This window comes from Leucopleurus acutus, assembly GCF_964270905.1.
Source record: "Leucopleurus acutus genome assembly, chromosome: 11".
Classification (NCBI taxonomy): Eukaryota; Metazoa; Chordata; class Mammalia; order Artiodactyla; family Delphinidae; genus Leucopleurus; species Leucopleurus acutus.
In genome coordinates this window covers 98,120,661-98,147,866 of record NC_139152.1, presented here as the reverse complement: position 1 = coordinate 98,147,866, position 27,206 = coordinate 98,120,661, and the positions used below count along the sequence as shown (strand labels likewise).

Here is a 27,206-nt window from a genome sequence, read left to right as displayed (position 1 = left end):
AGCTGCAGACGGACCGCTATAAACCCACTCCTACTGATGCCCTAACTCACATGCAAATTCCTCCAGCTCTGTCACTCTTCAGGCTGAAGCCCCGCCCAGCCCACTTGAGTGACAAACAGTGACATCTGCAAACACTTCAAGGCTGCCAAGGGGAGAGGTTCCTTTTGTGAAAGGGAGACCCCTCTGTAAGTTCACCCTTCCCACCCGTGATGATCCAGGCAAATAAATCAATCCCACGTCAAGTGCAGACATGAAGAAAGCCTCCTGAATTCCTCCAGCACACAGTTCTGACTTCTGTTACGAGGCGAGTAACGAGATTCTCCTAAAATGGCCACATCTCACCGTGCTGGCCCTCCCAGGCCCCTGCTTTCCCCTTATGTGCAGAGTCTCAGGGAGTCCCCACCCCTCTTTCCAGGCTCATCACCCTCACGTTCTCCAAACCTCCTCCCTCCAGTCACAACATGTCATGCCACCTCTCAAGTGTCCCCCCGCAGGCTTTGGCCTCCGCTGTCCCCGCAACCTGCAGCTGCTCTGTTCCCAGCACCATCGCCCAGCTCCCCAGGCCGGGCCCAGCCCAAGGGCAGCTTGTCCCAGAAGCCGCCCCAGCCTGGGAAGAGGCCACCACCAGCCTCTGCACTGAGATCCCACAGCCCTTGGCCACCACCCCCCTGGCACATGCAACTGTTGGGTTCATTTACTCACTCAGCTTGGAGACGAGCACGTCTGGGCCGGGGGGACATCGGAAATAGTCCCTCACTTCGGGAACCTCAGTGCAGGGGAGCCGACATCGTCTGCTGTCAGATAGGGGTCTAAACAGCCCCCACCCCAAATGGCTCTTCCTCAAATTCAGCCAGGCAGTGGCGGTAAGGAGCCTGGCACACAAGCAGGTGCCCGGCCACCAGCAACTCCTGTTCTCCGCCTGGGACACGGACTCAGCTCAGCCTCACGTCTTTTGAGACCCACAGCAGGGGGACAAGAAACCAGCCTCCGTGAGGGTCCCCTCCTTGGAAGCAGCCCGGACCTGGAAGCAGCCGGGGGCGTGGGGAGAAGCCCAGGGCAGACTCACCGACAGGAGCCCCTCCCATCCCAGCCTTCGCAAGGCTCAGCCCAAACAGGCCCCTTGATGAGAACTTCCCGTTTGAATAATCAATATTTAAAGCCCCGAGCCCGCCAAGGGGAGTGCAAGGCCTTGCTTGTAAATATTTGTCTCGACTGGCAGAGCCAGCCTCTCCCGCCGCAGCCACCCGCCTCGCTCCTGGCCCCCCTCTGCTTGCACAGCTCCCAGCCAACTGCACAGCGGGACGCCCCTGGGGAGGCGGGGGACCGTCTGGCGGCCACGAGGGGCTGCACAGGGAGGTGGGCCCGCCCCGTACCCAGGCCTCTGTGTCAGCAGCCCAGTACACCAGGCAGCCCAGGGGCCACCCATCTGTCTCCTTGGGCCACGGCACAGAGACTCGCTGGGAGGTGTCTCTGGATTCCAAGCAAACGGCTTTTCCCAGGGGGCACCCCAGATTTATGTCTTTCTTATTTTGGAAGAAAGCAAAGCCAAGGACAAAACCCTAGGGGCGTGCTTGAGAATCGTGGCCCACCATCTCCTATGGCGCAGGACGGCACTCCGCTGCCTGTACCAATGGCTGCCCACGGAGGAACCCACACCGGGCCCCCTGGGCTCCTGCTTGGGGCCACGGAGGCCTGGAGGGTCCCCTCACTGGAGAAGCCGTCAATGACGGTGGGTGGCTGTACCCACCAGCTGAGGTGCCTGCCCTGACATCACTGTTCCCAGAGAGTCATTCATTCATCCGCCCATTCAGCCACTTATCCGCTCATCAATTATTTACTCGGCATCTATCTGTACCAGGCACTGGGGGCTGGACACACAAGTGGACAAAAACAAACCTGGACAAAATCCCTTTGGGAGGAAGTCCTCCAGGCCAAAAAAATCCCACCAACAAATGGAAAATCACAGCAGAGACAAGCGCTGGGGTAGGAGACCTCCCAGGTGTCATGGGAGAGTGAGAGGGGTGTGGCCTGGTCCCGGAGGTCAGGGGGCTTCCCAGGGGAGGTGGACAGGTGACAAAGTCCAGGGAGGGGCCGGGCAGAGCAGGGAGGAAGGACGGTGGGCAGGGGGCCGCCCGAGTCCGGCTGCTCACAGGCACCGCCCCTTCTGGCACCTACCCAGCCACTCGTTGAATTTCTTCACCTCGCTCGGGAGCCCCAGCTCGGTGAAGTCCCCGGCATGGATGAGCACGTCGCCGTAGGGCATCTGGATGGGGTCCGTCCTCGAGTGGGTGTCAGACACGCAGACAAAGCGGGTGTATCCGGGCGGCTTGGGGGCGTCATGAGGCACCGGGTCCACCCTGAAGGGAGAGAAGATCATGGGGTCACGGGGTCGCGGCGCTGGGAGCCTGCAGCTCACGTCCCATCAACTCAGACCACAGCCAGGTCAGATCACATGTGGTCCAGATCACATCCGCCTGCTCACCTGCGTCCGAATCCTGCCCCTCCTGATCACTAGCCGGGCAAAACATTTCCCCCTGAGCCTCAGCTTCCCCTCTGTAACGTGGGAAGCCCCGAGGGTTGCTGCGAGGTAATGAGTGGGAAGGGCTGACAGGTACAACCGGGCACCTGTACCCGCGTGCACCTGTATGGCGGCTACAGCTAACCTGCTGCTTGACAAGCAGTACCTCTCTACCTTTTTTTTTTCATTATCAGCCCTTAAGGGGCCTTTTTGTCTTCTTTCTTTTTTTCTTTTTTTTGCGGTACGCGGGCCTCTCACTGTTGTGGCCTCTCCCGTTGCGGAGCACAGGCTCCGGACGCGCAGGCTCAGCGGCCATGGCTCACGGACCCAGCCGCTCCGCGGCATGTGGGATCTTCCCGGATTGGGGCACGAACCCGTGTCCCCTGCATCGGCAGGCGGACTCTCAACCACTGCGCCACCAGGGAAGCCCAAGGGGCCTTTTTAGATGTTTTTTCTACTCACCCCTCTCTCATAAAGTTCTAACACCACAGATACGCTGTATGTCTGTTCATTTACTGTGCGTGTATCTGTGCTTTAGAATCAGAGTAAGATTTTTTTCACCCCCCCAAACCAGTTTTCACCCCCTTGGGGGGTGCTATCAGCCCCATCAGGGATGCATGGACGGAGCTCCACCTTCCAGCTGGAAGATCCGACTCTCTGGCACTGTGCAGAGACAGCACAAGTAGCATCCGGGGAGAACCACGAGGGAAGGGGGGAATTTCGTGGGAACTTGTGAAACAAAGCACTAAAGACAGGCAGCAATTTTCCAAAACTATGAGATGGTCCGATCGGGTTTAGAACAAGGGCTTTCCAAGGTCCTGTAGGAAAACAGTTCTGGAATCAGAAGACCAGGCTTCAGATCCCAGATCTGCTGCCCGTCACTAACGTGTAACCTTAGGAAAATGTCTGGCCTTGGTTTGCTCGTCTGTAAAATGGAGCTATCTCATTAGGCAACAATGCTCAGAAAATTAACAAGCTGCACAACCGTTAAGTTCTTGGTCCCGGGGAGCCCCTGGGAGCCTTCTCGTCTTACAGAGGAGGACACCGAACAGGTGGCCCCCCCAGTTCAGGGCTCTCCCCGAGAGCCACACTCTGCCTCCTCAGCTGACTGATTTTTCCAGGCTCAAAACTCTGAAAAACAACGCAATGACATTTCAACGAGCTGCTCTCTCCCAACGAGGATGCGGCTCGAGGAGTTGTGTTTAAATCTAATTATGCGCCAAACCAAAAGCAGCGCCACATCAGTTACGTAAATACTTTCAAAGGCATCTTTCTGATTATGCTTCTTTTTCTTCAGACAAAATACTTCGAAGAAACGTAACTAACACCTTACGAGAGACGTGGGTTCAGCAGGCTAATGTGCAGGGAGCATGAGCACGCCCCACCCATCGCAGCTACAGCGTCACATCGGCCCCTCCACGTCACCAGGCTGCGGCGGGAGGGGTTCGCGGGGCACCTCTCTGGGGGTGGTTAAGTCAAGTTAGAATCCCAGCAGGTCAGAGTGGGACCCGACCGGGGAGAAGAGGAAAAATCCCTGAGTCTGATGATGGCAACAGGAGGGTTCTGGAGCCCTCCTTCATCCCTCTCATTCCTTCATTCATTCCCTCATTCATTCAACACAACACATCCTGAATGCCTACTGGGTACCAGCCCTGAGCTCAAAGCTGGGGAACTGAATGAGCCAGGCCTGATCCCAGACTGATGGTGGAGACAGACCTGGCCAGGAAACGACAATAAAGTCACAAGATTCGATGGGGCAGCAGAGGGGCTGGGGGCCAGAGAAGGCCCTAACCTGGCCTGGGGCCCCCTGAACTTTCCAGGAGGAGGTGATGCCTGAGCTGGTCTGGAAGCTCAAATCTCCCTCCCAGTAATTCCTGCCACTCCTCTGTCCTCTGGGTCCCTCCCCCCACCCCATGTGATAGTCTTGCAGGGAGCCGGCCTGTGAATCCACCTGTCCGCCCCTAACACAGCTGATTGGACCAAGGCAGCCAATCACTACTGGGCTACTGGCCCGGCAAGGAACACGAGTGAGCCAATCAAATTCATTCAAATTCATTCATTCTTTCTTTCTTTCTTTCATTCCCCCTCACATACACTGAGGTTGTGAGAAAACCACAAGGAAACAGAGAACAAGTCAAAGAGAAAAAAAAAGGAGACACAGGGAGTGAGATGCCACCCCCTGTGAGTCCCTTGTGGAGGAGCCCTGAGCAGTTCCCGCCATCAGCCAGCCAAGAGCACGCGAGTTGCACCGGCGCTAGTCAGGCTGGGCCTGCTGCTGGAGCCCAAGCTCTTTAATTAACTCTGTTCTTACTTCCCTCTGCCCCGAGGCTTCTGAGCTCAGTGAGGAGGCAAACCTAATAATCCCCAGAGAAAAAAAAATAGACTCTTATTTCCCGGCACTGTCCTCCGGCTATTTGGATTGTAACAAATGCTCAACCTTGAAATAATAACAACAGTAATGATACTGATGATTTCCAGGGCTGAGAGCTCATTATGTGTTAAGCGCTTTACGTGCATCTGCTCTCTTCACCCTCACAATGACTGTCTGAGCAGGGCACTATGGTTGTGCCCATTTTATAGATGAGGAAACTGAGAAGCAGAAAAGGCTAACGTGCCCAGGATCTCAGCTATGGAAGCCGGTGGAGCTGGAATTTGAAGCTGGTTTTTGGTTCCAGAACTCACACCAAGCTGGACTATTTCCAGGCCTTCATTTCATTCAGTCAATCTATGGACAAATGCTTCTTGAGTGCCCCCTAAATACCAAACACCTGCTAGGCACAGGACGGGACACCCATAGAGACCACCTCGTGCAGCTCCCAGAAACCCTGGCGGTGTTTAGAAGTGAGGAAAAGAGCGAGAAGAATGAAGATATGGAGAAAGAGAACGAGAGCACACAAAGGGTGGGAGGACTCGACAGCATCCTTTGAACCCTAGATCCAGCTGTGCCTGAAGCTGGTCCCAACCTGGATTTCCTAGCTAATTATGTGAGCCAGTAAACTCTCTTTTACCCATAAGACAATTTGAATTGGGTTTCTGACACTTGCAATGGCAAAACCCTGGCTAACCCCTGAGTTCCAGCAGCCCCGTAGAGTAAGTAACTGGGGCCTGGAAAGGTTAGTCCCACATCCAGGGCACTTGCTAGTACGTCAAAGAGCAGAATTTGAACCTAGGCCTTCAGAACTGGAATCGGGGCATTGAACCTCACACCTTCTCGCGACTAGAAGAAACAAAGCAAAATGGTTATTCCAGAGTCGTTCTTCATAGACCAGAGAGAAGGTATGGAAACAAGTGTTCCTGGTTTGGGGGGGCCAAACCCGACTTTCCCAAAGCCTCTGCCTGCTGAGGGGCCCCCATCAAGGCTGTGGCTCTTTCTCTCTCTCTCTCTGAGACCTATAATCTGTCACCACTCTCTCCAGCCTCACAAGGGATCTTCCCACCGGAATCCTGGCGGCAGGCATGGTGCAGAATAGAGAAGGCAGCCTCCGGCACCTGGACCCAGCCTGGCACCCCGGCTCGGCGACTTCCTCGCTGTGCCCTGGACCCTCCCCTCCTCCAGTCCAGCTCTGTAAGGTGGGAACCACCCAGGGCTGCCCCCTGCAGCCCATTTCCTGTGCCCTGGACCCCTTCTCGGTCTCTTTCTCCCCTAAGCCATTGGCTCCCCGGAAGTGCAGCTCCTGGTACCAAAGACTCATGTGGGCATCAGAAGCAGAGCCCCATCCCCCCACTACTTCCTGGGGAAATAGGGTACACTGAAAGCCAGGGGGTGGAGAGCAGAGGACTCGTTCCTTCAGTGAAGTTCCAAAACCATGTCCAGCCACGTAACTGGACACGAGCTGTGGCGTTCTAGAATGAGAGAGACCTCTGGTCCCCTCCTTTCAGCCTACAAGTGGGGAAACGGAGGCCCAGAGGAAGGCAGGGACTGGTTGGCACTGGGCCACACTGCCCAAGGCTCTTTCCACGAAGCACTGGCTCCGAGGTGACCTCCACCCCGAGTCCCTGTGCCTGCCCTTCCTCCCCACATCCTGGCTTTGCTTTTGCTGGTCTTCCAAGCTCCGGGGTTATGCCACCACCCCCAGGAAGCCCTCCTTGATCTCCCACCACACTCTTCCTGGGGCGTGCACCCTGCCTCATCCTTGCTCCCTTTTCTTTCCCTCCTCCTGTCCACTGTGCTAGGCTCGAGGAACAGCCCGTGCTGGTGGAGGGGACAGATGCTTAGAAAACTGTCCCACAAATGAATGCATAAGCACAGGCTGAAGCCTGTGTCACGAAGGGAAGGCTCTGAGTGCTTAGATCGGGGTGGGGGGCCGTTAGGAAGGTCTGGGGAAGGGTCAGGGAAGGTGTCCCCAAGGAAGTGACACCTGGGTGAGATCTGAAGGATGAGTCTATGTTGTCAGGACAAAGAGTAGGGGAGGCAGAGGGAACAATGGAATGTCCCAGAAAACATGGAAAGAACAAACGTGTATGGGCGGGGGGTGGGAGGAATTGGGAGATTGGGATGGACACATATACACTATTGATACTATGTATAAAATGGACAACTAATGAGAACATACTGCACAGGGAACTCTACTTAACGCACTGTGGTGACCTAAACGGGAAGGAAATCCAAAAAAGAGGGCATATATGTATAGCTGATTCATTTTGCTGTACAGTAGAAACTAACACAACACTGTAAAGCAACTATACTCCAATAAAAATTAATTTAAATAAAAAACATAAATGTCCCAGAAACCAGAACTGCACCTGGAGCCCTTGGGGAGAGGGTGCAGGATGTGGCTGGAGAACAGACAGAGCCCAGGTCGGGGCTTTCTTCCTGCCACGCCCCCTCGGGGGGCCAAGGCTGACCCTCACTGTCTCCTGGAGACCTCTCAGTGCACAGACGGGCTAGGGGCCACTGGGTCCCTTCTGAAGCCTCCGTGTCACCTAGCGAGGGGGTCGGCACTCCAACCTGGTGCAGAGCTGAGGGCCGGGGACAGGGGGCCGGTCCCAGCCTGGCGCAGAGCAGTGCCCCGCCCTGCTACATTCTTCAAGGACCCCGCACAGCCTGACGTGCTTGGAGGGTCTTTAAACGGGTTAGTCTAGTATCCACCGATGGGACTCCCTTTAAAGGCCAGAGAGGAGTCGCCATGCCTGGCACCAGCTCCTCCCCCCATAAGGTGGATCCCCAGGGTACCCTGTCCCGCAGACACTGCGCTCACCTTCTCGCTGAGCAACAGGCCACCCGTCCACCTGCCCACCCAGGACTAAGGGGCCGGTGCCTGGAGGGGCTCTCCCCAGACCACCGCAGGGTTTCTCGGCCCCCAGGGTAAGGGGTCTTCCGTCTCAGGGCCCAAAACCCAGAGGCCCAGATCCAGACATTCACTCCTCAGGCAAAGACAGCCTCGTTACCGCCAGGGTCTCTGGGGGCAACTGCATAAATCACGGGGCTCGACCGGAGGCCGCGTTTGGATGGCCACTGTTGCTACTAAATGTAAATTGTGGATTTATTAAATGGGGCCCCTCGCTCCCTCACCCGAGACAAAGCCCAGGGTGGCGATAAATCTCGTGCTGGGAAGTGGCAGCCATCCTCCCGCGTCTCCCTCAGTGGAGACTCGCCATGGAAACCCACGTGCTTCCCTGGTGCGCAGGGTGTGAGTCCAAAGAAGGGGGGTGGGAGGGAACAGCGCCCCGCCGAGTCCCCACGCGATCCGGCTTCACCCAGCTGGGTACAAAGTTGCATTTCAAAGGTGGGTTGACCCGAGCAGGCAATGAGAGAGCGCCGGATGAGGAGTCCAGAACCAGGGCGCACTGCGTGCTCTTCCCAGGACCCGGCCCAAACCCCCGGCCTCCCCAGAGCCCCACTGCCAATAACGCCTGGAACCCTGGCCTCAGGAGCAGGCAGCACAGAGCAGGCCAGGAGGGAGGCAGCGGGGCAGGCCGGTGGGAACCCGCTCCGCCCACACCAGCTGAGCGACCACGAAAAGCCGTTAAGCTTTTTCTCCACAGCACTTGTTGCTACCAGGATCCTACGCTATCGCGCACTTCATGACTCTTACGACATGTCCCGCTGGAGGGTCAGCTCGGCGCGGGCAGGGCTCTGCCCCGATCACTGCTGTGTCCCTAGCACCTGGCCCAGCCAGCGAATACTAACAATACAGGACATCGTGGCCTGGCCCCCCTCTATGTGGGTTCACCTACCTGACCCTCAGTATTACGATGAGCAGCATTACGTAGACGGGGAAACGGAGGCACCGAGAGACACCAGACAAACAAGTGGCAGAGCCAGGATTCAAAGCCGGGCAGGCCAGCCTGGAGCCCACACTCCTAACTAACCAGTGTGCTGCGCAGCTGCTCACACACACCCCGAGAGGACGGATGAATGGATGAATGAACAATAACCCGCAGTTGTTAGGCGGGGGAATCACCCTTCTCTCACCTGGTCATTCACTGCCCTTCCTCAGGACACAGCCCGGCCCGCGGGGGCCCGCGTGGCTCCTGCCCAGCGCACCCTCCACCCAGCTGGGCGTTCCTGCACTTCCCAGCCTCCCCCCAGCTCAGACCCTGCGGCAACTTCTGCCTGGCCTGCTTCCCCCTCCCAACTTGCTGCCCTCACTCCTCGTCCTCTGGGTCTCAACCTAAAAGTCAGCTCGTCCAGAGGGTCCTTCCTCAGCCCCTTGGCCGCCCTGTCTCCTGACTTCTGTTGCCCTAGCCCTGTTCTGGGACTGGGGGCTGCCCGGCGGGGGTGTTCTACAGGACAGCTCTGCCTGCTACTACTCAGCTGTATCTGCGGTGCCCAGGGGCCCCTCTAATGGGTGTGCAGACAAATGGGCACAGACACATACCCCACCTGCTCTGCCCGAGGGGCCCGGTGCTCTCGCCCGTCCCCAGTGGCATCCGGGGACCTCAGGCACTGTCACTTCCAGCCCAGGAGGATAAACCCCAGCAACAGAAGAGAAAACCCAGCCCTGGGAGGGCCTTCCCCCCCTGCAGCAGCCCTGCCAGGCCTCAAGGTCCCAGAGACCAAGGAAGAGCGGGCCTGAGACCCAGGGCCTCCCATCCTGCCCAAATCTGCCAGTCTGGCTCCAAACTGGGTACTGGGATTAGTTTCCCAAAGAGAAGTTGGCCAAACAATAAAGTAAGCAGCTACCGACAGGCCAGCCCTGCGGCTCCCACGGAAATGAACGTTTTCCAGAGCAGGCGCTGCAGGGAAGAGGGTGTTCCCAGCGCTGGAGCCCACCCCCAGGCCTGGTGCCCACCTGCCTTCCAGAACCCCTTCGCCCACGAATAATCTCTCTGCACCCATCCTCTGCAACAGAAGACCAGTCCCGAGGGAACCGCACAGTAACAAGAGGCAGCAACCTCCCCACCCCACTTCCAGGCCCGGGTGTGGAAACCCCCGGGCTCCTTCTCTACGCGGGCCGCGGGCCGCGTTCTCCCGTCTCCCCAAAGGGACGGCCGCTAACACCTCACCTGACCACTGCTCCCTAGAGACGGTACTCAAGGTTCTAGAGGAAGCTAAGGTCTGTGTCTTCATGGGGGCATCTGACCCAGCCTGGGGGGCAGGGGGGCCTGCTCTGAGCCCCAGAGCCCAGGAGCATCCCCATCACAGCTCTGACCTCCCTGTGCTCTCACTGGGAACTCGTGGGGCTCCCCCCTCGTCAGGGGCTTGTCAGAGACCCAGACCCAGCACAGGGGCACCCCAAAGGGGCTGAGAGAAGTTTCAGCAATGGAGCAGACGAATGTCTACACTCTCAGATGGAGGGACGTACATACTTACGTCCACAGACATCACGGCAAAAGGATGCTAAGCATGGAGAATGGCCTGGACTGGAGACGGGTGTCAGTTCTGGTGCCTGCCGGCTGTGCGGGCTCGCGTGGGTCACCCGTCTGGGCCTCTGCTTCCTCACCAGGTAAGCCCTGTGGTGCAGGGCTGATGGGAGCGGGCAGCGGGGACAAAGGACGAGGACGTTCTGGCAACACCCGGAGTCGCCCAGGGCAGGGCCAGGAATTTACCCACCTCCACCCTGTGTCACCTGCACCCCTCCCGACCACTGGAGAAAAATCCAGGGAGCGGGGAAAGGTTCTACCTGTGCACAGGAGTCCCGAGTCTATGTTCTCGCTGCGGCCCCACTACTGGGGCACCCCTGGTATTTTCCATCAGCCCCAAAGGGCAGGCAGCAGAATTCCCCAGTCCTTTTGGAAAGCATCTCTGCTTTTTCAACAGAAGCAAAGGGGGTCTGGGCAAAAGAGATGGGCAGAGGGAAGAGAGGACAGCCAGGCCAAGCCCAGGGTCCTACCCTGCCACGGGGCCTGCAGCAAGTCCCGTCCCCTCCCTGGGCCTCGTCCTCCCCATCTGTACAACAAGGAACATGAATTAGACCAGGGGGTCAGTAACCCAATACCAAATACCAAGAAGGGGCAGCTGGAACTCAGCTCCCCAGACATTGCCACGAGGACGTATGGGCCTGGGGTTGCCAGGACGTTGGGCTTTGTACGGCAAAGCCAGAAGTCTGGATTTTCATGTGCAATCACCTCATTTTTCAATATTTGTAAAACATTCTCCTGGCCAAATGAAACAAGACTCCAGGCCAGAATCGGCCCACAGGCCAGCACGCTGCAACTTCTCCCACATCCCTCCCAACTCAGAGCCTCGCTGATCTGGGGATCCCAGAACCGTTGCATGAAACGCTTGGGCCCAGAAGCCAGGAGGCACCCCGAGTCCAGGAGCCCACCCCGGACGGCCCTCACCACCCACACCTTCCACCCCGCAGTCCCTTCGGAGACGCCCACTCACATCTGCACATGCGGCGGCTGGAAGCGGCCCTGGTTGATGTTGTAGAAGGTGAAGGCCTGGGTGGGGTTGGAGCTGTACTCGTCCACCTCGATGATGAGCCGGCTGTGCTGGTGCCTCCGAGCGGCCATCGCGTGGGACTGGGAGAAGGCCATGCCCAGGCCGCAGGGCAGGAGGGCCAGGGCCTCTGCTTTCAGGACGCCGGGATCCCACCTAGCGCGCCACATGGACTTCCGCAGGCCGCCCGGGCATCTCCCGCCGCCCGGCCCCGAGCCAGACCTGGGAACAGACTGAGGAGACGAAGCAGAACCGTGCGACAGTTAATCTGTTTGGGATTTGCTTTATTTAATGTCAGATGAAGATTTAGAAAGAGGGAGAGGGCGGGGGAGAGGAAAAAAAAAAAAAAACACAGTCGTACAGCTAAAAAACTCATTACAAATCTTTCCAACTCAGCAGTTTGATGAATATACTTTGGTGAAAAGAAAAGGGAAGGGAGGGAGGGGACCAAAAAAAAAAAAAAAACCCACAACGCCATGGACGGATGCATGCATGGTCCAACATGTTTAAATACTTAAGACTTTTTTTTTTTTTTTTGCCTTCGACAAAACCCCCCAGAGCCCACAGCGTGGCCGTGAGATGCGGAAGACAATGGCTGGTATTCTGGAAACAGGTAAGGTAAGTTTTACTTTTCGGAACTGGGGAATAGGAAGGATTCACCTCCAACCCCACCCGCTCCCCTCAGACCCCCCCACCAACACACTCCCACACGGCCACACCCCTACAAGCCCGAGCAGGTGGGGAAAGCACGGGCACAAATTCCTTCATCAACCACCATTTCGCCTAAAGATATCGTTTTAGCAGCGCCCGGAGAAGGGATTTTCCCCGAAAGATTGCCAGACACCAACTCAGCTCAGAGGGTGGCCATGGTCGGGCGTGGGGTGGGAATCTACTTAAAAAACAAAACAAAACAAAAAACCAACAACCTTCCCGAATGCCTTATAGGGATCTCAGGAATTCCGATGTTCCCAGTCAAACCTTGAATCCACTCACATCACAGCTTACAAACGCTATAGATTTTTTTTTCATTTCTTTCATTGGAAAGTACAGTTTGCATTTGTAGTTACTAGATTAAAATGTCCCTTTTTGATTCCAACTCGGCTATGTGAAATCCTGGAAACAAGACTGCATCCCACCCTGACACACACACTTGCCATGACGGCCCATGCTTCCTCATTAAGATCACCTTTTTTCTTGCTCTTTTCCATAATTTTTTTTTAACTATGTAAACAGGAAATACCTCAAAGATTCGGATTTTTTTGGGTTTTGGTCATTAAGACCCTCCGACGATTGTATCTGCACTTCATTTAACCAAGGAGAAAATAACATCATTTAAACTATTCCTGGACAGTGAGATCCCAGTCACGTTAAAGGAAGAAAAAATCCCCTTTGCTTTGCACATGGAAGAAGAATGGACACAGTCAGAAAACAAATTAGATTAGGAAAATGACAAAAATTAGACTGGAGAACATTTTAATCAGGTGCAAAGGAGAAATGGATTATTAATTTTTTTAACTCTCAACAATCATGCCCATACAAGGTGCAATAAATACCAATATCCTTCTGCTCTCCCGTCACCATCCTCCCCCCAAAAAATGCATCCTGACTCAGAATACACATCCCTCCTTTCCACTTGGGAAGATAAGGAGAAAAAACTCAGCCTTTTCCCTCCAGGACGCACTTGCTCCCGTTCTTTGTCCTGTTCGTTGTTTCTAACGAATCGGTTCCCGCAGCGGATGCAGCGTGGCAGGCCTCCTAGCTGGGTGAGTCAGGGCGTCCAGGCCTCGGGGCCTGTGCCCATCCTGTTTACCCCGGGAGAGGCCGCAAGGCCGCAGACGCCGAGGTCCAGGGCTCCAACAGCCCAGATCTGGACAAGAGTTTGAGGCCCGGCCTGGAGCTGACCTGCTGTGTGACCTTAAGCCAACTTCCTAATCTAAGTCTTAGCTTCGTCTTCTGGGAAGTGGGTGTGATAACAGTAACATCGGCCCCCAGGGCAGCTGCGCAGGTTAAACGAACGGGAATTCTGAGCACAGTGCCCGGCAGGCACCAAGTGCCCAGCTAATGTTCGCCGTTACTATTATGATCACTATTCAGTTCAATCGGGGACCTGTGTACGGAAGGCCTGCTGTGGGCAGGTGCTGCCCAGGTGCTGGGGCACCTGTGGTCCAGGGGTGTCCAGTGTGAGCAAAGGGTGCAGCTCCAGGAGCCCCGAAGAACCGCAGTCTTCTCAAATGTAAGCTGACTACGTCAAGCCCCTGCTTGAAATCCTTACCGTGGCTCCTCTGATGAGGCCCCACGGCCCGCGGGCCCTGCCCACACTCCAGCCACACAGGTCTGTGCCCAGCAGGCTCCAGTGCCCAGAGGCCTCTAGCTAATGAGTGCTGTGAGCTGGTTCAGAGCACGCAGTTCCAACACTTTCAAGGGGCCCCTCTCTAAGACTCACCACCTACCTATGACATCGGTGTTCCAATACCCCACATTCTGCAGATGAGAACGGTGTGTCACGGAGAAGTGAGGTCTCTTGCCCAAGGCCAGCACAGAGAGACGGTGGTGCTGAGACCTGGACACAGGCAGCCTAGACCCCCCTTGGCCTCCTCTCCATCTGGCCAAACTCACCCTTCACCCCTCAACAACGCCAGTATTTCCTCAGAGAGGCCTTGATCAGGGGTCCTCAGCCCAGGGTCCCATGAAGAGCCTGGATGTCCACTGGGGGCTGAGCCTAGGTCTCCCTCGCTCACCCTGGTACGTCAGATCAAGCCCCAGCAGCTCTGTGACCTGCCAGGGGCTCTGATTCCTCATCCACGAGATGGAGAGAAAATAGTACCCATGTCATACAGTCGTGAAGATTAAATGAGGTGACACACGTAAACTGCTTTTCACAGAGCCCAGCACATAGCAAATGCTCAAAAATGTTGTTATTGTTGTTCTTATCCTCATCATCATCACCCCAGGGCCCAGCACAGATGCTTCATAAATACTGAATTAGTGAATGTATGGGTGCAGGGATGGATGGAAGGATGGAGAAATGGAGGGAAGGATGCAGGGATGGAGGAAGGGAGGGGTGTGGGGATGGGGCCCTCCACCCACCCCTGCCCCCAAGGAGCGGGCGCCTGCGTGCCCTGCAGCAAGGCTAGCCGCAGTGGGGGAGAACCTGTCTGCACCAGGGGACTCGGCCAGAAAACGCAGGCTGCAAGGCGTCCCGGGAGGCGCTCCGCAGTGAAATGCTGCATTTCACATAAAGGGGGTTTGCAATGGGCCCTGCTCAGAGAAATCAGGGAAACTGGGAACGCAGAGCCTTCTTTTAATACCCATTTAATATTTATGGCGCTGCAGCAGCGTCAGCCACTGTGCGGAGATCGCAGCCGATCCACGGAGGGGGAGCAGCGATTCCCAAACACACGGCTTGGAGCTGGGAAGCATGTACACCTGGTCCACAAAACAACACAGCACGCAGGCGACGTGGAGGGCGCTGGGACCCGCTGCGGGGGAGACGACCTGGGCTTCCATCCTGGCTCTCTGTCCAGTGGAATGACCTTGAGCAAGTTACACATCCTGGCTGGGCCACCGGAGCCTCCTCCGTGCCAGCGGGCAGGAAGGAAATGGGACTACGAAGGGGAGGGTGGAATAGATTGATTAATGCATTTACTTATTCAACAAATGTTGACCTTGGCCCTATGAGCCATCACCGGTCCAGATGCCACAAAGAGCAGTGAAAGAATCAACAGGTCACAGCCCTCAAGGAACCGGGGGTGGGGGCAAGAAAGCAAACACATAGGTAAATAGAAAAGATACTTCCAGATAATAATAGGTACCCGGAAGAAGACAGGATGGGGTGATGCAATAATGAGTACTGGGGGAGAAGAGGGTGGTTACTTTACATTGATGATCAAGAAAGTCCTGTATAAAGACGTGCCATCGCCTCAAAATGAATGCTGAGAGGGAGCCAGACCTGGGAAAGAGAACCAAGGCAGAGGGGACAGCGAGTGCAAAGGCCCTGAGGCAGAGACAGCATCAATAAACAGTCTCATCATATCATTATTGTTGTTGGCCCCTGGTGTGCTTCTGCAATGGAGGAGGGCCTGGACTTTGAGGTCAGAGGTTCAGGGTTCAAATTCGGTGCTGTTTAGCTACGGGACCCTGGGCAGTCACTTAACCTCTCTGTGCTTCCACTTTCTCATCGGTCGCGTCAGGAGGTGACAGATGGGGTGACGGGAGCCTTGTGCCGGCCCCTCCATAAAGGACCAGTCAGCCCAGATTGGGAGAGTTGAAAACTTCTTGTTGAAGAACTCCTTCCATTCTTTAGGGCTCGCTTTTCAAAAGTCTTATTCTTTCACAAGGTGGTTTCTCTTTTTGTTTTCCCCTCAGAGACATTTATTTGTTGGTCCTCAGGTGCCTTGAGGCGAGTCAGGCCAGGAGGAGCCTGGATGCCGGCCGAGGCACCAGGCGGCAATTAGCTATTAGGGACGGACGGTCCGGAAGCTCATACCCGGGAAAGAGGCCAACCTGGGCCCCACCTCCCGCTGCTGCCTCCACAACCTTGTCTGCCCTCCATTGCTGCATCACCAAGGCCACACATCACACCAGCCTCCAGAACCAAGGCGCTGACACGCACTCTGACCACGCCATTCCTTCCCACACACTGGATCTCGTCAGGAGCCCGGCTCCTTAGAGCCCAGGAGCCCACACCTGCCCCCAGCCTCACCACTCAGGCCAAGCTCTCCACTCCAGGATTCCCCGGCACACCGGGAGTCCCACCTCTGAGCCTTCGCACTTGCTGTTCCCTCCGCCTGGAAGGCTCCACGCACCACCCCCACCTGTGCACACACACCTGTTTCCTGGCTCGGGGCCTTGGGAAGATGTCCCCCCCCGCCCACCGACTCTGACCTCCCTGGGGTTTCTCTCACCGAAGCTCCCAGAGTAATGTCCTGTGTCTGGGCTGAGACGCCAAAGAATGAAACAATACACAAATGAATGAGTAAGGGAAACCATACAGGCCCTCAGGTACCCAGCCCAGACCCCAGAGCAGCTTCAACCTCCTCAGATTTGGGGTTTCTCACCTGTAAACATGTGGAGGCTAAACCTCCCTCCCAGAGCCATTGGCAGGAGTGCAGGACACGGCACCTGCAAAAGCACCTGGCTGAGAGCCAGCACCCAGGAGGTTCTCACTAAGCGTCTCTTCTTCTACTGGGGTTAGAAAGTTCCGATGAAACCCAGGAGCTCTTCCAGGAACTTCCGAGAATCGAGCAGAGGTTTTCAGATAATCAGGGGGCTCCTGGCCCCTGCCCTCCCATCCAGTACTGGGTGAGTCAGAGGTCACTCCTTCCCAGGGTGCTGTGATTGGACACACCCTGTACCACCCGCCCTTGACTAGGTTTCTAGGCAAACTTCACCACTCCCTCACCCAGGTCACCGCAGAACACCGGTCAGCCCTGAAACACCCACTTCCCCCCTCGAGGGCAGGCCCTGTTCTGGGACCCAAATGACTCAGATACGAAACTGACCCTCAGAGGGCTTGGAGCCCCACAGGAGCAGCTGGACAGATCAGCAGGGCAGCTCAGACCCCTTTATGAGGAGGTAGAGGGGAGGGGCCTGGAGGGCCCCCGAGGAGGCCCCTACCAAACTATGAGGCCCCTGGCACGTGCTGAAGGCCCAAAAGGAGACAGAGAAGGACCTCGGCGTACACGGAGCATCTTAATAGCAGGTGGATTTCTGCAAAGGAGACAAGACACTTGGGTGGTCCCGGCAGCCCAAATCTGCCCAACAGATACGGAAGGGAAATCTACAAGCCACCGGGCTGCCGGGGTTGCCGACCTGCAGACCAAAGACAGCTTCCCTTTGCCACACGGCTTGAGGCAGCCACTCCCTCAGGCTCTTCAGAGCCGGGGTGGGCTCGGGACAGTCCCGGTTCACGTCTGCTGTCCCCGGTCAGTCATTACGACCAGCATCCTCTCCAGCTCTCAAAAGTGGCCCCATTTCAATAGCTGAAAATATCATAAAGGGTAAAGGTCACTGTAATACAAGCCAACCAGAGGCTGTTAAGGCGACCACCCCCAGAAGGTACCAATGTCTCTCTCTCTCCATCACTGGCACGTCTGTAGCCATAACTTGAGGCCGGGACGATACTGTGCTGTCCTGAGTCCGAAACTCGGATGACCATCAATGATTACACAGGGATGACTGTCCATTAAACAGGAGAAGCCCCCCGAGAAACATGTGCCCCAAGAGCCTTTCCCACAGCAGCGTTCTGACGAAGCCCAACACCTGGAGAGTGTCCCCAGGATTCCAACCCTGTCTTCACTCCCACTCCTCTCCTCCCTGGACCGCGAGTGGGGGGCAGCCAGCAGCCCCAGCCCCTGCAACGGGTCAGCCCAGCATGCAGACGACTGTCTCTGGCCGGTCGCCCAGAGCGATACAGAGAGGAAGGCGGCTCAGCCCAACGCCCTGCTCGCTGAAGCTTTTGTTGAGAACGTAGCGGCAAGGCGGCAAAATGTTGCAGGAAAACCACGCCCACGCTAACACCTAAGTTGTGCCCCGCCCCCCCCGCCCCCCCCCCGCAAAGCAAAATGCAGGAGAAATCATATTTAACAGAAAAGTGCCCAGTGTGGGGATTTGGGAACGACTCTTTTACAGGCCATGCTTCCACACGAGCTCAAAAGTCACTTTTAAACTGGTTTTTTTCCCGTTGTTTTGCTCATGCCTGTAAATATGCAATTGATTAGTCAGTAGTTGAAAATGTCAGAAAGGGTAAAAAAAAAAACAAAAAAACGAAAAAAACATAGGAACTCAAAGGAAAGGAAAAAGAACAAACAGCCCAGTGGAAAAAAATCAGACCCAATCCCCCCATGTGTCTGAAATGACAGCCCTTACGTTTGACCTCCTTCTTTATCAACTGTGGGTTTCCAAGGGAAAAAAAAAAAAAAATACTGGCCTGCAGCTGGTATTAGCAGCCACGTTGAAGAAGCTGATGGGCTGAGTCGATGAAGGAATCCACAAATATTGTGAAAATTAGACCATATTCCTTGCAAAAGGATCAACCACGAGTGACTTTAAAGCATTACCACTTTAAAACCTTTTAGCTGGGCCCATTTTGAATTATGACTACATGATTTTAAATTACACTTTCTAATTCCTCGCCGCCCACCCCCCCCCCCCACAAGCAGTCGCTGCCGCTTCATTTTCCAATTATGTACTTTTATTTCAGAATGATGAAGACGGCTACTTACTGGATCATGTCCTGTCTGCCACAAATAGCTGCTCACTTATTCCTTTAATTTTAGATATGAACGCAGTCAGTTCACCCCGCTGGTCTTCAAATTCGGAATATTCTCCATTCCCGGAGCACCGAATGAGGCCCGAGAAGCAAAGAAACCCTCAAAGCTCGGGCTGAGAAATACGTGTGTAAAGCCGTGCTCTGCTCCATAAATTATTATAATTCTTGGTGCTTTCTGTATCCATCTAGCAGATCGGCAATCACACAAATAATGGTGAATGCACTGATTTTTCTTCTGCAAAGTGCTATGTCCTAGTTTTCGGAATAAAGCATTTGGAGAGTCGCGTATCTGTGGAGTTGAGATGGGAAGCTGCTCGGATCCGTTTCAAACGAGCACGCACACATACCCACACGCAAAAGGAAATACGAGTTACACGTGAAAAAAATCAGCATTCTGCATCCTTTTCCCACGTACGCGTCAAGTAACACTCAACGTTAATGGAGGTGTGGGATGCACATGGTTGGGGAGGGGGAGAAGCAAGGGGGTCTGGGGTGCTCAGCGTTCAGTTACCATTTGCAAAGAAAGTGAATGTGGATTTACAGTTCTCATGGAAATCTATTAAACAGATGTCACTGAAGCATAATCAAATCGGCACTATGGTAATTCCACACTTAAGTCTGAGATTGGGGTTTTGCCATTTTTATGATCAGTTTAAGTGCATTTTTTGTGATCATGCGGGAATTTGCAATTAAGGATTAAATCTCCAAAGTATGATCAATTAACTAATGTGTCTGAATGACAAACTTACGGAAAGCAAAACTCCATTCTCCACAACCCCACCCCACCCCACCCCCCGCACACACACCCCTTTGTGCGGGGAGCCTAGGGTGGGGGAGGGAACGTTTGCCTTTTCCATGAGGATTGCAATGCCAAAAGCACTTCGTTGTGAAGGGGGAAAGGCAGGGTGCAGGGATGAGCTCACACTTCTCAGGCAGCCGGTGCAATTTATTTTGCAGCCTTGCAGGCTGCGGTACTGTCGGAAAATGCAAAAGCATGCAATGAAGGGGAAACGGGAGGCACAGGCATCATTTTCCCCTTAAAGTGATGAAATTAGCATGCGCGATGCCAAAAGTCTTTTCATGTGTATCAACGCTGAGCCTCAAATCCTTCTTGGAAGGAGGGGATGGAAATGTGAAGTCATGCAGTAGAAGCAAACTTTCAGGGTTTGGGGTGGGTTGGGGTGGTGGAGAGAGACACCTACTCCATCCTTGAGTCTGAACTCAACGCATCTCACAATCAACCAGAGGGGAGACATTTTTTGGGGGGTAGCTGCATCTACTTATGATGTACGAGCAGAGTCTGACATCAAGCTGGCCAAGTTCACGTCCAAGAAAACTCCGCCAAATGGTAATTCACAGAAAGGTGTGGAAAGACCAAAGAGCATCTCAAGCCACTATCTGAGTCCAAAATTAAAACATATAATCCCAAATTGCTAAGATTTATTTTTTTTCATGGGATTGGGCTGCCCTCGTTGGCCACAGATATTTTAAATGGAAATAAAGCATAACTAAGTCTTGTCTCCTTAGCGGGGCGGTTCGGGGGGGGGAATCAAAATAAAGTGAAGCATTTGTTTTAGCAGCAGAATGGCCGTGTCACCAGGGAGAGTCACAGCAAATCAAATTAACAGAGGAACTATTTATACCTTCTCTCCAACACCACCCCCCAAAAAGGGGGCCTCTCTTTTTTTGGTCTCCCTTAGGGTTGCTTTTGCTTTTTACATTTTTGTCACTTCTTCAGACCCGAGTCACACAATGTCAGTGGCAGCTTGGAGAGGATGCTAGCTGGTGGTCTCATTCCGTGGGGACATCCACACCCCAGGAAACACGGCTGTAGGGAATTGCTTTCAGGGTGACCCAGCAGTCTAGATGGTTCTTGCTGTGTTCTTGCTGTGTGGCCCAGCATAGTCTAGATGGTTCTTCCCTTCGCCCCCTCTCCTCCCTGCCCCCCAAGTGTTTGGCATATCTGATCCTAGAGGGTGAGAAGTTTGGCCGGAAGGAAGACCCCACAAGCAGCCTGTCTCACATCTGCGATGCCATTAACTGTGTGATCGGTGGGCACAGAGCAAGCCCGAGAACTCATTCCCGGGCTCCTGCACCTGGGGAGTCCCTTTCCCCAGGGTCCCTCGCTCCAGAGGTGCAGGCAGACAAAAGGTACCAATTTGCTGAACGGAGAGATCTCAGAGAGAAGAAGAATGGAAAGGGGGGATGCTTGAAAAGACCCTTTTTCTGTTCCTGGTGAGGGAGGGGCAATGGGAGAGACATGTCACATTGTCACATTAAAGATTTTGACAGACAATTGAGGGATAATGCAGAAATTCCACCCTTATGCAGTGCACCGCCGAAACTTGAAAGGCATTAACTAACCTCCACTAATTGCATGTTTTTCTGTGCATAATATTTACTTGTTAAAAGTCTTTGCCTGGATGATTAATTTCCTCTGCCCTGCTATTCGTGATCAGTTCACAGGCCTGAAATTGGGAAAACGAAATCATTTTGATAGATTTAAAAGATGGTTGCACTTTGGGGAAGGTTTTCTGTTTTCCACTAGTCCAGAACCCGCACCCAGAATGCTGATTTTTCTTCTTGAGTGCCACCCTTTAGTGAAATCCTGCTACCATCCTTAATTCCTCAGACAAGTGCAGAGAGATGTGTCCTGTGTTAGGTGAATGCCTACAAGGGAATGTAGCAAGTTCAAGAGAAAACAAATGAACTTAAATTACTTTCATCGGATGAAGGTTTAATAGTGGACTGGGGAATTTTAAAAAATTTCTTGAATGGCTACTTTTTGTGTCTGTGTATCCCTGACACGGTTTGGGTGCTAACAGAAAGCTCCTAAAGCCCCAGTCTCTTACCTAAACTTAGACCTACTCTATCTGTCCATAAACACAGCCCACAGGGTTAGGGTGTATATGAATGATTTTAAGTGTTCCCACAGCAACTGCATCGGAGATAAGACATCCCATATGTAGGTGACACTCTGAGCCTGCCCACATGAACATCATAGGGATCTACTTCAATCCAGGTCTTTGGAAATTCCTAGGACTAAGAAATAAATAGGAAGGCTGCCCCACGTTGAACCACTTCCGAATACACGATTAAACCCCTGTGACCAGATTATCGCCTTTTGACTAGCCATCAGCACCTCCACGGAGTGAGCACGCAAATAGATGTAACCATTTCGCAGAAACCCATCTTAAGGAAAAAGATTTTACAAGTGCTGTGGGGCTGCCACTTGGAAAGCCAATTTGCAGGGAGCTGGGCGTCAGGAAGCACAGTTTATTATGCATGGCTGCCACACCGCAGTCCCCGAGTTACATGGTGCCTGGCTCCACGACGCCTCCCAACACCCCCCGCTGGCTCCACAGCCCCGGTGTGCTCCCCACCACCAGAGGCCTGCCTCGGCCCAGCCAAATCCACCACCCCCTCCCCAAATGGCCTCTTAGTGCGTTGGCTCGCGTGGATGGAGGGCCTGGCTTCCAACTTGAATGTGGCAGTCAGCCGGTGGCCTCTGAGACATCCCTCAGAGCATTTTAGCCAATGTGACAAATTATTCATGAAGTTGGTTTCATTTTTTTTTTGCAAACACCAGGTAGGGTATTGACGATGGTAGTGTCTGCTTGGGCCCCCAGCATGGCTGGTCCCGGCTAACAAGCCTCCCACCACCATTCAAGTCCTGTGGGGCCAGCTCGCCATCCACCAACCAGCCCACTTTTGTTCACTGGTTTAATTTCATAATTGTTTGCCACTTAACAAGCTCTCCTCTGGGCCGTTCAATAGGGGCCTTGGAAATGGGGAGGGAGAGGCAACCAAGCCCCCAAGGGGAGCTGGGAAAGGCTCTGACCCATCACTGGGCAAAGACTTCCCAGAGAGCTCAGCGAGCGGCCTTGGGGGCCAGTTCCAGGGTGGGGCCACCTGATCCCACCTCCAGCCTCCCAGCCCCAGTGGAGAGGAGATGGGAGGGGAGGGGATGGAAGACACGGTGGCCAAAGCTGTGGCCTGCCACAGACTCCTGGACACATCAGCTCTCAGACTGACCCTCTTCTGTCTCCACCGATTCCAGGGAGACTATGCGTGAATTCACTCTCTCATAACAAGTCGCAGAATAAACACACACGAGACAAAACTGTTCCTCAGCCTGGGCAGTCCATGAAATATTGCCTGCGTGGCTGGAACCTGCCTGGTCAGCCACTGAATCCCCTGTGCCCGGCGCACGGCAGACAGTAATAAATATGTACAGAACAAGTGAGTGGATGGACGGGTGGATGGGGGGTGGATGGATGGATGGATGGATGAAGTTTGCAGCAATGCCTAGCAAAAGTGGCCACTAGACCAGCATTAGTGCCCGCCTCCCTTGCCCCCAAGTACCAGCAGGGGCTTCGCTGCGCACAGTAGGCTCTCAACGACTAGGGGCTGCTATTGTTATCACCATCTTCATCACTTGCACCCCACCAATCCGCTTCTTCCACCAGCAACTCCGCCAGCAGCCAGCAGCGACTGGCGAGCTAGGGAAAAGTTTCGCTGACCCCTCGGCCCCAGTCAGAGTCCAGCGCCCCGGCCGAGCCCCTCCCAGCGGCACCCGCTAGGCCGCCAGGGCAGTCGGGGTGCCGGGCCAGGGCGCCAGCACCCGGCAAAGGCAGCCAAAGTAACTTTGCTGGCGCCCCTGCGCCGCGCCGCGGGCGTCACCCCGTGCCTGGAAAGGGTCCCGGCCGCGACCCCGCCCGGCCCGGCGTCCGCGCCCCTCGCCCGCCGCGCCCCGGCCCGCGCCCGGCCCGCCCCCCGGCCCTACCTGGCCCCGGGCTCCTCTTCGGCGGCCGCGGCGGCCGCGAGCTGCAGCGCGCACGGAGGGAGGCAGGGGCCCGGCTCCGGGGAGGGAGGCGCGCAGGGGCGGGGGCTCCTCCGGCGGCGGCCGCCTTGCCGCGCGTCCGAGGCAGCAAGTGGGAGCCAGACTCCTCCTTCGGGGGGCGGGGGGCTCCCCGCCGCCAGCTCCCTCGCCCGCCCGCCCGCCTGCCCGCCCGCCGCGCGGCTCCGAGCCTCCCCAGCTCCCCCTCCCGCCGCCGCCCTCCTCCCTCCCCCCTTCCTCCCCGCCTCCCCGCTCCCCGGCGCCAGGAGGGGCGCGCTCGCGCCTTCGGTCCCCGGTCCCGCGCGGCCGCCGCCGGGGCCCCCACCAAGCCGGCCAGGCCTCGGCCCCCGGCCCCCGCCCGGGCCCGGCGACGCATCCCGCCGCCCAGGGGAAGGGAGCTAGGGAGCCGGCCGGGGCGCGGGGAGGAGGAGCGGAGCCCGCGCTGCGGAAAAGGGCCGGCGGCTGCCTCGCCTCGCCCAGCGCCTCTCCCCGGCCCCGGGCCCGGCCGCGCGCGGGGTGGGCGGGGAGCGCGGCGGGGGCGCTCTCACCTCCCGAGCCGCGGCAGCGGGCACCGCGTGCTGGGGCTTTCGCTGCTCCTTCCGGGGCGCCGCGGCCCCCTCCCCCGGCCCGGACCCTCTTCCAGGACCGCGAGGGTACCCGGCCCCGGACCCCTCCTGCCAGGAGTCTGAGAGTTCCCCTCCGCCCCCCTCTCCGAGAGATGTGGACCCCAGCCCCTAGGCTGCATAGGCCTGGCCCCCCTCCTGCGCCCCCATCTCTTCCCTCTGGGGGTCCCAGGTCCCCAATCCCGGGGTAGAATGGGTGGCCAGCAGCGGTCTAACCCGGAGTGGGCAGGTAAGCTGGTCTGGACCCGAGGACCTGGCCCTTGGCTTGAAGAAGGCCCTGACTTATTGGGGAGGGGGGAGAGCAACACCCCAGCTTCCGTGGCCCTACCCTGGGGAGTCTGAGAGGCTCCTTGTGACCTCTAGCCTCTGACATGGGTGGAGACTGGTGTCCCCTGGCACAGGTCAGGCCAGGGCCTCCCAGACTGAGAGGCAGTTGAGAAGGAGGTGTAACTCCTCAGAGGTCCACCTAAGGCGCCCCAACAAATGTTTGTGGGTCCCCCTCCCCCAGCATGCTCGCATTACCCCGTGCCTCCCACTTCCGCCTTCATCAGAGCTTCAGACACAACCCCCAAGGACAGGACACCCCATGTGGGTGCCTCAGGCCTGGCCTGCCCCTGGGAAGAGCCAGTCTGGTAGGGCGGCAGACAGGGACAGGGCAGGTGAGGGCGGCGGGGAAGTGGGGACAGCTACCCAGTGGGGCTTCCTGGACGTGGACCCACCCCAACTAAGTGTATGCAAGGAGAGAAGGTAGGAAAAGGCATTCCAGGCAGAGGGAACAGGGTTTGCAAAGGCCTCGGCGTACTTGGGATGGCAGCTTCAGTGGAGCTGAAGAAAGAGGAAACGTGCTGGAGGGGCCTCGGATGCCTGCCTAGGGGACTGTCGGTGGCAGCCGCGGAAGGTTTTTGAGCAGGGGCACCTGACCCGAGTTCACCTTTTCAGAGTTTGCTCAGGCAGCCCTGACCGGAGGGGGAGGGGCTGAAGAGGGCAGAGGCTGGAGCTGCCGAGGGAGACGAGGGGGGCCTGGGCGGCGGCCCTGAGGCCAGGACCGGGGGGGGGGGGGGGGGGGGGGGTGGGGGTGGGTGGGTGGGGGGGGGGTGGGGGGGGTGGGGGGGGGGTGCTGGCTGAGGGGGCATCAGCTGGTCACCCGCCTCCTGCTTCATTGCCTATGGACCTCACTTGGCAGAATCGCTGGGACGATTCTGGGGCAGAGTGAAGAGGCCAGGCTGGAAATACAAGGTCAGCCGGGCGAGTGGGAGGGCCAGGTAAAACACATGGTGGGTGGGTACAGTGATGGCAGGCCACTCAGTCTCCCTCCGGGGCCAGTCCTGGAAATCGGGTTCCCCAGTCCCCCCCCCCCCCCGCATGAGTACTTGCTCTGGCCCCCGAGGCCATGCTTACCTTTGCAGGTGCCCAGCTCGAGTCTGCCTGGCCCCCTGAGGGCAGGCTCTCCCAGGCCAGGTGGAGAGGAGCGTGGGAGCGTCACCGGGAATTTAGGAAAGTAACCCCCGGTAAAAGTGCAGGCCTGCTGCCGGGGAGAAGGTTTGGTCAGTCCACTGTCAGCTTCACAGCTCAGGTGGCTGCAACTTCCATCTGGTACCTGTGTCATCCTGGGAACTGTGTGTCTGCCAGGCCCGTGTTGGGTGGCCAGGGATACAGGGGGCACCCATGAAAGGCCAAAGGGGAGACACACCCAGAGAACACCCCAGACTGAGTGTCAGGTGGGAAGGAGAGATGCCCATCCTGGGGGATGGGGCAGGGCTTCCTGGAAGAGAGGGCCTAGGACTGGGCCTGGAAGAAAGGGCAGAACGTGGACGGGGGAGATGAGCCTGCTGGGCACTACCGACAGTAGGAACAGCAGATGCCCAGGACGGGGAGGGGGGAGGTGCGGACCCCTGAGGAACTGGGGCATTCCATAAGGCAGGCCTTGAATGCCATGACCAGCAGGTCGCGGGTGCCCCGAAGGCTTTGAGCAAGATGCTCTGTGGTGTCTTGTGTCCCAGCACCCGGGACAAGGCCAGTGTCAGGTGAGTGAGTGAATGAATAAGCAGATGAAGGATGAGATCCGCTGACCTAACCTCCCCTTGACTCACAGAGCCTCCCGGCTCCTCCAGCCGGGCTGTCCAACTCTGGAGCATGAAGGAGCATCCCAGACTCAGCGGGGAGCATCTTTCTCCCCCTAGGGATGCAGGCTTCCCAAGCGCAATGTCTCCATGGGTCCATCCTACCTGCCTGGGAGACAGGGCTTGGGCTCAGTAGCCCAACAGACTCCACCTGTTACCTGCCAAGGACAAAGCCACAACTTGTTCGTGGCCTCAGGAGACCCGAGGGGACATGTGGTTGGGGATGGTGGAGAATTTTTGGTCTTGGTCTTGAGGGGAGAGCAGAGATGTTCTTGTGACACTCATCCTCCAGGATCAGCTTCCTCACCACCTCTGATCCCACCGGGCCTCACCTCAGCTCCCAGATACCATCTCTTATCTTCCCGGGATATGCATTTATTGAGCAATTACTATATGCCTGGCACTTAGCACTTCCTTCGGAGCAAAGCATGAGCTCCCCACCAAAGGGGCCTGCATTACGTGCACCACCCAGTCCCAGACATTGAGCTCTGAACTTGACCCACACCTACCCTGGTCCAGGCTGCCTCCTGAAGGTCAGGCTGCTTTGGGCCCCAAACCTACATCCCGCAGGCCTGGAGTGCATCACAGATGCCCAGTGAACGGGCTCCGAAAGATGGAGAATGAGGAGTGCAGGATGGGCAGGGTAGACCCACTCCTAAAAGAGCACCCAATCTGGCAAACACAGCAGACATTCTGCTTTTGGAAAATTTAATAACACAGTGGCACTTGTTCATGGAGACTAATAGAAACACCACACAATCCCACACTACTAAACCAGCCAGGGAATGGCCCGTTCAGCTGGGAAGCACTTCCCAGGTGCCTACTACGTGCTGGAAGCCAGAGAGAAGTCAGAGAAGGCAGGCTCTCTGCCCTCTGAGAGGCAGGTGGTCAGCAGATGCTCATGACACCAGAAGGAAGAGGGCAGCTGAGGGCAGGGACAAGGGCTGCAGATGCAGCCTGGGGATGCTTCAGAAAGGGGATGTGTGTGCTCCCAAGAAGGAAGACTTC

At 56.3% G+C, this 27,206-nt stretch overlaps 1 protein-coding gene across 1 annotated transcript in view; it reads right to left on the bottom strand.

Moving 5' to 3' along the window:
* The window catches only part of MPPED1 (metallophosphoesterase domain containing 1), a gene marked incomplete at its 3' end in the record, with an annotated part of 63,880 nt that extends 51,403 nt beyond the window's left edge, over window positions 1–12,477 (bottom strand). The window contains exons 1-2 of the mRNA XM_082850204.1: window positions 11,292–12,477; window positions 2,172–2,357 (exon numbers count right to left, since the gene is read on the bottom strand). Of these exons, the coding sequence (XP_082706330.1) occupies window positions 2,172–2,357; window positions 11,292–11,515 (410 nt within the window). The 5' untranslated portion in view covers window positions 11,516–12,477. The remainder of the gene's footprint in view (window positions 1–2,171; window positions 2,358–11,291) is intronic.
* Between the last annotated feature and the right edge of the window lie 14,729 nt (window positions 12,478–27,206).